Below are 12,667 nucleotides of genomic sequence, written 5' to 3'. Positions count from 1 at the left end.
ACTAGTAAAAATTGTACCTCCTCCATAACCTTGACACAGCCCACCTCTGCTCTTTGCCAAGGAAAGCCCAACACTTTCTCAGCTTAATGACAATGAAATTCACTGCCATTGTGTCACTCTGCAATACTTGCTGATTGACATTATGACAAAACAATATTAGCATAAACTGAGGACTTCTGTTTAGCTAATGACTTAAATTGAATACTTCAACTCAGCAAATCAAGAAACAAATGCTTTACAGTACAGAAAATGATGTCTGTGAACATGCATGGAATTCTTGAAACTGGAAACTGCCAAAAAGATTTAATTAAGTACAAGAATGAATTCTAGCAGAAAGGTAATACAATTTTTAAAAAGCAGTTTTATATCAATTTAAGCAATTCAAATGTTAAATAAAATATTAATTTGCAAAATTTAAAACCAGTTCTCATATCACAATGCTACAATTTATTGCAGACTGCTTCACAAATATGTTGCTTTTATTTATAAGTTTGAACAAAAATCTTCAAGTTAAATATGTATAAATCTGTTACTATTTACATCAGAGCTTCTTAAGTAATTTCTTATCTGTGATAGTCCTTTGAAGACTTAGTAAAATTGTGACATCATTTTATTGTTATAAATGAGCAATTTCATTTATGTAATCAAATGAATGAAAAAAAGAAATGTTCTATAATGAAGGAATATTTTCTATCCTTAATGATTGCATTGTATAAAAAGTAAATAAAAAGACAGATGGTAATTTATAAAGATGCTATCAGCTTTAGCTTAAAAGTGCTATACTCAATTGGCAATGAGGTATAAATAGTAGTCCTATTTGAGTATTTTCATTTCTGTAATTTGCAAAATCATACTTCCTTTTTTTTTTTTTTTTTTTTAAATTCACTCCTTTTTAATCATAAGCTTTATTTTTACAGAAAGTTTTTCTAACCAGATATTTCTTTGGCTTTTTTTTTTTTTTTTTTTCTTTTATTATTATTATTATTATTATACTTTAGGTTTTACGGTACATGTGCACAATGTGCAGGTAAGTTACCTATGTATACATGTGCCATGCTGGTGCGCTGCAACCACCAACTCGTCATCTAGCATTAGATATATCTCCCAATGCTATCCCTCCCCCCTCCCCCCACCCCACAACAGTCCCCAGAGTGTGATGTTCCCCTTCCTGTGTCCATGTGTTCTCATTGTTCAATTCCCACCTATGAGTGAGAATATGCGGTGTTTGGTTTTTTGTTCTTGCGATAGTTTACTGAGAATGATGATTTCCAATTTCATCCATGTCCCTACAAAGGACGTGAACTCATCATTTTTTATGGCTGCATAGTATTCCATGGTGTATATGTGCCACATTTTCTTAATCCAGTCTATCATTGTTGGACATTTGGGTTGGTTCCAAGTCTTTGCTATTGTGAATAATGCGGCAATAAACATACGTGTGCATGTGTCTTTATAGCAGCATGATTTATAGTCCTTTGGGTATATACCCAGTAATGGGATGGCTAGGTCCAATGGAATTTCTAGTTCTAGATCCCTGAGGAATCGCCACACTGACTTCCACAAGGGTTGAACTAGTTTACAGTCCCACCAACAGTGTAAAAGTGTTCCTATTTCTCCACATCCTCTCCAGCACCTGTTGTTTCCTGACTTTTTAATGATTGCCATTCTAACTGGTGTGAGATGGTATCTCATTGTGGTTTTGATTTGCATTTCTCTGATGGCCAGTGATGGTGAGCATTTTTTCATGTGTTTTTTGGCTGCATAAATGTCTTCTTTTGAGAAGTGTCTGTTCATGTCCTTCGCCCACTTTTTGATGGGGTTGTTTGTTTTTTTCTTGTAAATTTGTTGGAGTTCATTGTAGATTCTGGATATTAGCCCTTTGTCAGATGAGTAGGTTGCGAAAATTTTCTCCCATTTTGTAGGTTGCCTGTTCACTCTGATGGTAGTTTCTTTTGCTGTGCAGAAGCTCTTGAGTTTAATTAGATCCCATTTGTCAATTTTGGCTTTTGTTGCCATTGCTTTTGGTGTTTTAGACATGAAGTCCTTGCCCATGCCTATGTCCTGAATGGTAATGCCTAGGTTTTCTTCTAGGGTTTTTATGGTTTTAGGTCTAACATTTAAGTCTTTAATCCATCTTGAATTGATTTTTGTATAAGGTGTAAGGAAGGGATCCAGTTTCAGCTTTCTACATATGGCTAGCCAGTTTTCCCAGCACCATCAGATACATGCACAAAACAGTGCCTACTCACCTGGTTATTGTTAAATAATAGGATTACTTGATCACAAAGAAATCTAGCTATACTCACGAGCAATCTTCCCGTTTTAATGCTGATTTAGAAAAAAAAATAGTACCTCAAAAAAAAGAACTAACTTTTATTTTCCTGCCTCAGACAACTACACAAACTATTTTTTAAAAAACCAGCAAGAACTTCTATTTCTAATGAAGGCCTAGGTAATTCAGATGAACCTTTTTTTTTTTTTTTTGTTAGAGACAAGGTCTCACTCTGTCACCCAGGCTGGAATGCAGTGGCGCAATCATAGCTCACTGCAGCCTCCAACTCCTGGGCTCAAGCAATCCTCCCAGGGCAGCCTCTCAAGCAGTTAAAACTAATACATGTGCACACCACTACATCTGTTTTATTTTTGGTTTTGTTTTGTTTTTTTTTGGTAGAGATGGGGGTCTCACTATGTTGCACAGATTGGTCTTGAGCTCCTGGCCTCAAGCAATCCTTCCACTTCAGCATATCAAAGTGCTGGGATTACAGGCAGGAACCACTGCACCTAGCCTCAATTGAACCCACTTAGAGAAGAAAACTAAAACTAAAAATGTGTTAAATGAAATACGCAAAACATTTCAGAAAAAAAAAGAGAATAAATTATTAGGAACTGCTAGGCCAAGATCTAGTGAGGTACTCACGTGAGCTACTCAGATACCTGACTTTGCCCTGAGGACTTTCACTGATTTTAAGGAAGAATCTAGAATACAGAACTGTGGTTTCTGGAGCACAGGGGAAGAAAAGATTAAAAAAAAAAAGTCATGGCCAAAACCTAATTGCTCATAGGATGAAAAAGTGAAGGGCTTCATCCTCATGGTAAGAGTGAATCAGAAGCAAAACTAAATGTATATGTAGCCCTTTACCTCATTTGAACTACCTAGAGTCCCCCAAACATAAACACTGGACTAGAGTAGTCCTTAACTAGTGGTACACCCAGGCACTTGGCAGAAGTTCAACAGAAATTCTTTCTGGGGGAAGATATTCTGGTCTTTATCACGTATTGTTTCTACAAATAACTTCTCAAATGCAATTTAAAAGCATATAGTGAATAACAAGCTTGCAAGAGAAAATAAAAAAGCACAAGAGAAGGAAACAGCAAAAACAACAACAGAAACAGACCCATAAAGACTTCAGATATGGAACAATCAAGCATAGATAATAAATGTCATTGCCATGTTAAAGACAAAAGAAAACCTTGAAACTCATAAAAACAAGTCATAGCGGTTTGGAACAGTTAAAAAGTCTTTTAACTGGAAAAAATACAAAAAATTTAAATGCAATGGTCATGTTTAACAATATATTGGACACAGCTGAAGAAAGAACTAATGAACTAAAAACTGGATGAAAATACTATCTAGAATGCAGCAAGTATAGAAAAAAATATCTATATGGGGGGAAGAGGGAGAAAGAGGAGGAGAGGGGAAATGGTAGAGGGAGAGAGAGAGAAAGGGAGAGGGAAATATAAGGTGAAAAACACAAAGAATATGAAGAAAAGGTATAACGTAAGTTTAATGGTAATTTAAAATGTAGAGAAGAGAAAATGGATCTGAGGAAGTATTTGATGAGAAACTACATAAGCATTTTTGTTAAGACAGACTTCATGGTAGTTTGATACCAGAGCTCTCCACCCTAACTACTATGCTTACGATCCCTGAAAAAGATATTACCTAAGTGGCAGTTATAGGATCATAACTAGTAGTCATGATATATCAGTTATGAATGTGTCATTAGCATACATAAAGCAGAAACTTAAACATAAATAGATGAGCAAATCAACAAAGTTGATTCAGAAGGACTGATTAAAACAATTATGAAGTTTGATCCAATCCAACAGAAAAAACACATTCTGGTTCCTAGTCTTATATGGAGCCAAAAAGAGAACTTCAGTAAATTTCAGAAAGCAGAAATTGCATAAGGTGCATTCTTTAACTATAATTGACTATTAGAAACTAACCAAAAAAAAGCACAGCCAAACAAACAAAACCCATCTATCTAGAAATCTTAAAACACCTTTTAAAAATATCTCTTGGATCAAAGAGGTAAATCAAAATTAACAATAGAAAATACTTTGAAAAAAAAAAACAGCACTCTAGGTTAAAGTATCAAACTACGAAATGAATGTGAAGTTGTACTCAATGGGTAATTTATATTAAGTGGATGTATTAGAAATGAAGACTAAAAAGAAAAAAAGATTCAAGAAGATACAAGTAAAAAAAAAAAATTAAAAGAGCAGAAATGAATGATATAATGCAAAAAAGTAGATAATATAATTCCAAAGGGAGATCATTCTGAAAAGGAAAAAGGTGACTAATATTTATTATGCAACCAAAATGTGCCACAGTTATGTTGCTATATACACTATTATCCTTGAGATGGATAATACACTAAAATCACTATATGTTAAATTTCTAATGACAGGCAAAATCGACTTATAAACAAATATTTCAGAAAGTAACTCAACATCAAAAAAGGTAGTTTTAAAATAATACTAATACTAATAAATATTAATATTTATTAGTGAACCCCTCAAAAATTGTATGGATTCACTCATTTATTTTTAAATCTTAAGTTCTTCATGAATCAAATTGCACAAAAGTAAAAAATCTAGAAAGGTAAGTAACTAGAGATTTCTTAGCAGTAACTATCAAATAATTCACTAGCTACTACACGCAAACATGAGACGATGAAGGAACCAGTCTCCAAGGACCTTTTACCTTAAAACTAGATAAACTAAATAGAAAACAATGACATATTTGGGTACATTTTAATCGTTTTCAAGTGATCCAAAGAATAAAGAGGAGAGGAAAAGGTAAATAATTCAAAGTGCTTTTTCCATAGACTATTCATCTATAAATTAATCCTACTTACATCATTAGACTTGCATTTTTCCTTGTGAGAATATATAGTCCATTCCAAAAGCATATTTACTGGTTTGGTCAAAAGCCCAGAGGTTTCACTTCCTGACCAAAAAATTTCAAGAAGCATTGCCTTTCCTGTTATTTTCAGATTCTGAGAATCTGACCAGTCATACAACCTAATTAAAATATAAACAAAAAGTATATCTTTAAGCCAATTTGATCATGACAATTACTTGACATCTCTCCTGTCAAAAAAAATGCAATTTTTGAGCATAGATCATAAAATATAAATATTATAACAATTGTAATAAAGGACAAAATATAAAAAATGGCCCCAGTTCAATAAAGTCACTGACAATGTATATATACACAGTAATCTATCTGCAAGTTTTAGAGCAGGAGCAAAACTTACCATTGTAGGCTCAGTGTTTAAAATTGGTGTAGTTTTTTACTCAGCATTCAATTACTAAAGAATTTTTTTTAAATCCTAAAAAATGAAAACACTCTTATCCATCCAAATGAACAGTGGAAGTGAACTGAGGAAATTTTTTAAAGGGGCATATAAACCTTCAGTCCCACTGAGAATATCTGGAAATATGTTTTAAAAACAAATCTACCTTAAAATAGAAAACAAGGCGACTTTTTAGAAATATATTTATAATAATTGTAAAAAAAAAAGGTGCATAAAAACAACAGAAATTTAGAAAAGTGTTATTTTTGCGATTAGAACTTACTTTTGACTCAGATGTTGTACTTCACTTTCAATTAAATTAAAAAAAAATTTGAGCAGCGTCAGGTGGAGCACCTTGGAGCCAATATTTTCTGAAATTTGATGACAAAAGCTTTCATTGAAAAGGCAAGACCTGAAAAACATGAACCCAAAAAGCTATAACATACAAGCAATTCACTAAGTCATTTGTGAACAAAATATTTCTCCTTCTAGAATACTGCTGGAATTTTAATAAAATTTTCTTAAAATAGAAAGCAAGTTCAACAAAATTTTATTAATGCATTTCTTCCTTCAAAAATTAAACAATGTCAAATATCTCATGAGTACTTAATTCTTAATAGATCTAATTTCTCAAATTTTCAAGTGATTATAATATTTAATGACTAGCAGGTACTCTCCCTTTGTGCTCTTTATTTCTCTGATGAGAACAAAGAATTTCATTAAGTCCTTTTGATTTAAATGACCAGCTAACCTCTCAATTTATAATACTCGCCAGAATCCTCCTCTTTCTTACCCAAGATTACTTTCTTTTTCATTAGTTAGTAAATGAAGATTATTTAGGGCTACTTTTTTTAGAGTTTTAAAAATTCATTATTTTATTTTCTTTCTGTCTTCTAGAGCAGTCCTCTCCAACTGAACTTTCTGTGATGATGTATATGTTCTACTAGACACTTGAAATGTGGCTTGTATACCCAAGGACCCACATTTTTAATTACTTAGTCTGAATAAAATTTAAATATAAATAGATATGGCTAGTGGTATTGGGTCAGACAGCACACTTCTGTAATATATTTTTAAAGAGAATAGAAGATTACTCAGAACTCTAGGATTTAAGAAATAGTGTCTACTAGGTAACACTATTCATTATAATCTCCCACCTTTCTTATTGATTATATCAACAATGCACTTATAACTTTCTACCTCTGTCTCCACTGTCCCTGTCTTCTTTTTTAATACAACATTCTCAGGAGAGTCCTTAGTAGCTTTAAATTTAACAATTTATTTAATATTCAATCTGTCTATAAGATCCTTCATGCCCATATAGTTAATCAGTCTTTCTGAAAACTGTCAGAGATAGAGAACTTACGTTTCTCTATGCATTATGGAATATTTCAAATATATACAAAAGTAGAGACTAGTATCACTTAGCTCACTTATATTCCTACCACTTCCCTAAGCACCTCCCCTGTACCCCATTATTTTGAAATGAAATCTGGGTATTTTTGTTTGTTTAAAAGTCTATTTTTAAGCTGCCCAAAATCTATCGCCTATAGTATCAATAAATTCATCCAAACCTTTATTAAGCACTTACATTCCAGGCATTATATTAGATATTAAGGATGGAGATATTAAGACTGAACACCTTCTGTAAGAGGGAAGTTTAAAGAAAGAAAAATAAGACTGTGCACCTATCCTTAAGAAAGTCATAGGCCTAATGTGAGTGACAAACTTAAAGGAAAGGTCAAGAGTAAGAAAGTGGCAGCTAAATTGCATTTTAAGGGAAAACTATGGCTGAGCATGGTGGCCCATTCCTGTAATCCCAGCGCTTTGGGAGGACAAGGTAGGAGGATTGCTTGAGCCCAGGAATTTGAGACCAGCCTGGGCAACACAGGGAGACTTCACCTCTACAAAAAATTTAAAAATTAGTCATGTAGGCCTGGCACAGTAGCTCATGCCTGTAATCCCAGCACTTTGGGAAGTGGAGGCGGGTGGATCACCTAAGGTCAGGAGTTCGAGACCAGCCTGACCAACATGGTGAAACCGCATCTCTACCAAATACAAAAAAAAAATCAGCAAGGCGTGGTGGCGCATGCCTGTAATCCCAGCTACTTGGGAGGCTGAGGCAGGAGAATCGCTTGATCCCGGGAGGCGTAGGTGGCAATGAGCCAAGATCGCGCCACTGCACTCCAGCCTGGGCAACAGAGCGAAACTTCTTCTCAAAAAACAAACAAACTACAACCACCACCACAACAACAAAATTAGCCAGGTATGATGGTGGGCACCTGTAGTCCCAGGTACTCAGGAGGCTGAGGCAGGAGAGTGGCCTGAACCCAGGAGTTCAAGATTGCAGTGAGCTATGATCCCGCCACTGCACTCTGTCCTTGGTGACCGTGAGATTCGAAAAGGAAAGAAGAGAAAAGAAAAGGGAAAAAGGAAAGGAAGAAAAGTGAAGACAAGAGACAAAGGAGAAGAGAGAAGAGAAGTGAAACGAAGCAGTCAGGCATGGTGGCTCATGCCTTTACTCCTGGCACTTTGGGAGGCTGAGGCGGGCAGAAAGCTTGAGCTCAAGTGTTGGAGACCAGCCTGGGAAACATGGTAAAACCCCATTTCTACAAAAAATACAAAACTAGCCAGGCATGGGAGCACACGCCTGTAGTCCCAGCTATTCAGGAGGCTGAGGCGGGAGGATCACCTGAGCCTGGGAGTTTCAGGCTGCAGTGAGCCGTGATTGTGCCATTGCACTCCAGTCTGGGCAACAGAGTGTCTTAAAAAACAAAACAAAACAAACAAACAAAAAAACTAGGAAATTCAGAAAACATAAGAGCAAAAGACAGGATATGGAAAATAACGATTGGACACATTCAAGAAAGTGGTGAAGATGAGAACTGAGACATATATAAGGGCTAACTCATGAAGGGTCTTACGTATTTCGCTAAGAAATTTGAACCATCTTCTATGGGTAGTTCAATGTATGTGAGTCAATGAAGGACTTTAATATGGGAAATGACAAGATCACTTTGGAAAGAGCATACTGGGGCGGTACTTTGGAAGAAAAATTAAAAGGAAAAAAGTAGACCCAAGATCAATAAAGCAGCTACTGCAATAGTTTATATAAGAATAGGAACTTTAAAATAAAGACAATTGACAGCGAAGAAAGGAATAGATTTGGAAATTATGAAAGATACCAGCCACATAAACTCTATTTCCTCACATCATATACCTATGCTGGGCTTGTACTGTTGGGCTTGTACTTTTGTGCTGGTATTGTTTACATCTCAGTCACTTTCAAAGTGCAGGAACTGTTATTTAAATCATCTTTTTAATCCCTAAAATGTAGTACAGTGTCTGGCTCTCCATAAGTACTCAAGAATTTGTTAAAAGAATGAATAAATGCATGCTGGTTAACTGATTAGCTCACTTTAAATATATCACAACCAAGATGGTATGCGAATCTTTATGATCTCAAAGAGCTAACCAGAGGTCTAGCCTTTGTATGGCTAGTCAGGTGTCCTTTCTCCACTATGAACCTCCTGAAACTGGACACTTAAATTAAAAAAAAAAAAAAAAAAAAAAAAGATCTTCCCAACCAGGTGTGATGGTCCACTCCTATAATCCCAGCACTTTGGGAGGCCAAGTCAGGCAGATCACTTGAGGCCAGCAACTCGAGACCAGCCTGGCCAACATGGTGAAAGCCCATCTCTACTAAAAATGAAAAAATACAAAAATTAGCTGGACGTGGAAGCACATGCCTGTAATTCTAGCTACTTAGAAGGCTAAGGCGTAAGAATTGCTTGAGCCTGGAAGGCAGAGGTTACAGTGAGCCAAGATCAGGCCACTGCACTCCAGCCTGGGTGACAGAGCAAGACTCATGTCTCAAAAAAAGAAAAGAAGAATAAGGGTTATCAAATACAGTTATTTGAATAGCAAGGGGAAAACATTTTCTGTCAGGGAGAAAGAAGGTGAAACAGAATTTCTGGAGACACTAACATCTGAAAGACAGAGGAAGGTCTAGGCAGTGACAGCATGTGCAGAAGCATAAAAGAGATGACATATTTAGGAAATATTAAGTTCTGTTTTAAAATTCAAATTTCTAGCTGAAAAAAATATAACTGAAGCCCTAAAATAGATACTATAGTTACAAATGTCTACACTTTTGGTGACAAAAACTGATGATATGCATATTCCATAAATTAATTTTCTTCATTTAAAAAACAATACGCAAATTTATATTTTGTTAAAAATAATAATGATCTGGCTTTCTAGTGAGTCCATTTCAGGCATTCACTTTTTATTTTTTTAGGAAACAGACTGAAAAACATGACCAATACAGATTTGCCTTTTCATAAGTTTTGCAATAAATACAATACATATTTGTATTTGCAACAAAACTTTTCCAAAAGTAGATACTTCTTTCATCAGTATCTTAAAAAAATAATTAGCCTAACAACTACTCAATGAAATGTAGCATCGTCAAATGTGAAATTCCTTACCTGATAAGGACTTCTACTAAAGACCATGCTCCTTTCATACAAGTTGGACACTGAAACAACTCTAAATAATATCTTGACATGGCTGGAGACTTCCAAGGAGGATGCAGGTGAAGAAGAGCTGACAATATATGAAAGTATCGACCAGAAAATGTATCTATGTTATCCTATTATTTAAAAATAAACAAACAAATAAAACACTATAGCTAAAAGTAGTTTGACTCGCTAATTCAGTTTAAAACCAAAACAGTAACCCTGCCCTAACTTTCTTTTTTGAGACGGAGTCTGGCTCTGTCACCCAGGCTGGAGTGCAGTGGCACAATCTTGGCTCACCTCAACCTCCGCCTCCTAGGTTCAAGCGATTTTCCTGCCTCAGCCTCCTGAGTAGCTGGGACTACAGGCGCCCACCACCACGCCTGGCTAATTTTTGTATTTTTAGTAGAGATGGGGTTTCACTATGTTGGCCAGGATAGTCTCGAACTCCCGACCTTGTGATCTGCCCACCTCAGCCTCCCAAAGTGCTGGGATTACAGGTGTGAGCCACCACGCCTGGCCTAACCCTGGCCTAAGTTTCTTGCCAAATATATGTGTTTAGACAAAAGAGAGCAGATGGAAGCATCATGTTTAGCTAATTTAATTAAGCAACTGAGAGACAGGCACACTCTATGTACAGCTGATACCTGAATAACAGGTTTAAACTGCATGGGTCCACTTACACATGAATTTTTTCCAATAAATGCAGCCTACCCTTCACATCCATAGGTCCTACATCTGCAACTAAATACAGTATTCTGTATTTGGGAGGCCTCGGCCTCTCAAAGTGCTGGGATTACAGGTGTGAGCCACAGCACCCGGCCTACTAAGAAGTTTTAATTTCCTCACCTGTAAAATAAAGATAATTCCTGCCCTTGCTGCTGAATGAGATTATGTAGTTCAAAGAGGATGATATGTATCAATGTATCTTATTAGTTATTGTATTAATTATTTTCTATTGCCTTCAGTAGTGAAGGAAATTTTTTTCCCTAGTAGTAAGGGAAAATTTTACAATTACCTCTAAAAGAAAAACCTTTAAAAATACAGTATTCACAGGATGTAAAACCTTCGTATGTGGAGGGCTGACTTTTCCTACAAGTGCAGGTTCTGAAGAACCAACTGCAGGACTTGATTATGTGCAGATTTCAGTATCCACAAAGGTCCTGAAACCAATATCCTGTGATAGCAAGGGATGACTCTATCTATACATTGGGTAATCCCTTCTATTAACACTACCTTAGATGGAATATACATTTTCCTTTTCACAATTATAGTGAGATTTAAGAGGTCTCAAATGTTACCTGAAAGGAACTAAAGGTAAGAAACTATTCATGCAACATGCTTACTTATCACCAACATAACATACCTGACAAAGCTTATGCCTGTTATGTTATCAAATTAGCATCTTGGTGAAGGGCATGACTAGAAAGCTATCTTTGAATATTTGCTCCTATTGGTTTACACAGTTTGGGTATGTTCCCAGCATGGGCAACATAGCAAGACTCCATCTCCACAAAAAATTTAAAAATTAGCCAGGCATGGTGGCACGCACCTACTGTCCCAGCTACTTGGGAGGCTGAAGCAGGGGGACTACTTGAGCCCAGGAGGTTGAGGCCACCGTGAGCCATGATCACACCACTGCAGTCCAGCCCGGGCAACAGAGAGGGACCTTGTCTCTTTTTCTTTTTAAACAGAGTATGTTCATTATGTATACTATAAATAAAAATGATAATCATCAATGTACTAATGGAATAATTTACCAAATGTAATTCTAGATCACCGTAATCTGAATTTTATATTTGATACTTTACTGCCGTGAGAAAAATTAGATAACCTTTTTCCCCAAAACAAAATTATCTTAGAAATCCTGAGAAAATCATTAGCTAAAGCACTAAGAGTAGTACTTAGTATATAGCTGGAAAACAGAAGAGTGGTAATAAATGGGTACTGCATTAGTAAAATGAAGAAAAAAAAAAAACACTGAACAGGGAAAATAAACTGTAAACACACAAAAAGTGAGAAAAGGTTCACATTTTAACATTCTTTGAAAAAAAGATTGTAAATCCTTAAGGCTGCTCTTACCTGTAGAACGTTCTCTAGAAGGGCATGAAGAACGCATACAGGAGGGATATAACGTGCCTGCAAAGTGGAAAGTTCCTCAATTGCTTCTTTAAAAAACTGTCCTTCTATGAGGCTTTCAATTAAATTTAATACACCTCTGGGAAATTCAGCATTTTTAACCTAAGAAAGGAAAGATTCTATGATTCAGAGAAAAGAAAGGTAAAATTTTGCAATCAAATCATGAATTAGTAAGAATTTATTATTTATTTATTTATTTATTTATTTGAGACGAAGTCTCACTCTGTTACCCAGGCTGGAATGCAGTGATGCAATCTCGGCTCACTTGCAACTTCCGTCTCCCAGGTTCAAGTGATTCTCCTGCCTCAGCCTCCTGAATAGCTGGGCCTACGGATGCGTGCCACCACACCAAGCTAATTTTTGTATTCTTAGTAGAGACGGAGTTTCACCATGTTGGCCAGGCTGGTCTCGAACTCCTGACCT

The 12,667-nt window shown here is 35.9% G+C and overlaps 1 protein-coding gene across 4 annotated transcripts in view; it reads right to left on the bottom strand.

The window, feature by feature from the left end:
* SLF1 (SMC5-SMC6 complex localization factor 1) overlaps positions 1-12,667 on the bottom strand; it is a 74,271-nt gene that overhangs the window by 18,023 nt on the left and 43,581 nt on the right. For all 4 annotated transcript variants that reach the window (XM_024247123.3, XM_024247126.3, XM_054556456.2 and 1 more), the window contains 4 exons: positions 12,188-12,346; positions 10,076-10,239; positions 5,869-5,997; positions 5,145-5,310 (listed from right to left, as the gene is read on the bottom strand). In XM_024247123.3, coding sequence (XP_024102891.2) covers positions 5,145-5,310; positions 5,869-5,997; positions 10,076-10,239; positions 12,188-12,346 — 618 coding nt within the window. The remainder of the gene's footprint in view (positions 1-5,144; positions 5,311-5,868; positions 5,998-10,075; positions 10,240-12,187; positions 12,347-12,667) is intronic.

This window comes from Pongo abelii, chromosome 4 (assembly GCF_028885655.2).
Source record: "Pongo abelii isolate AG06213 chromosome 4, NHGRI_mPonAbe1-v2.0_pri, whole genome shotgun sequence".
Lineage (NCBI taxonomy): Eukaryota > Metazoa > Chordata > Mammalia > Primates > Hominidae > Pongo > Pongo abelii.
Note: the sequence above shows the minus strand (reverse complement) of the source record. Positions and strands in the feature narration are given on the sequence as shown.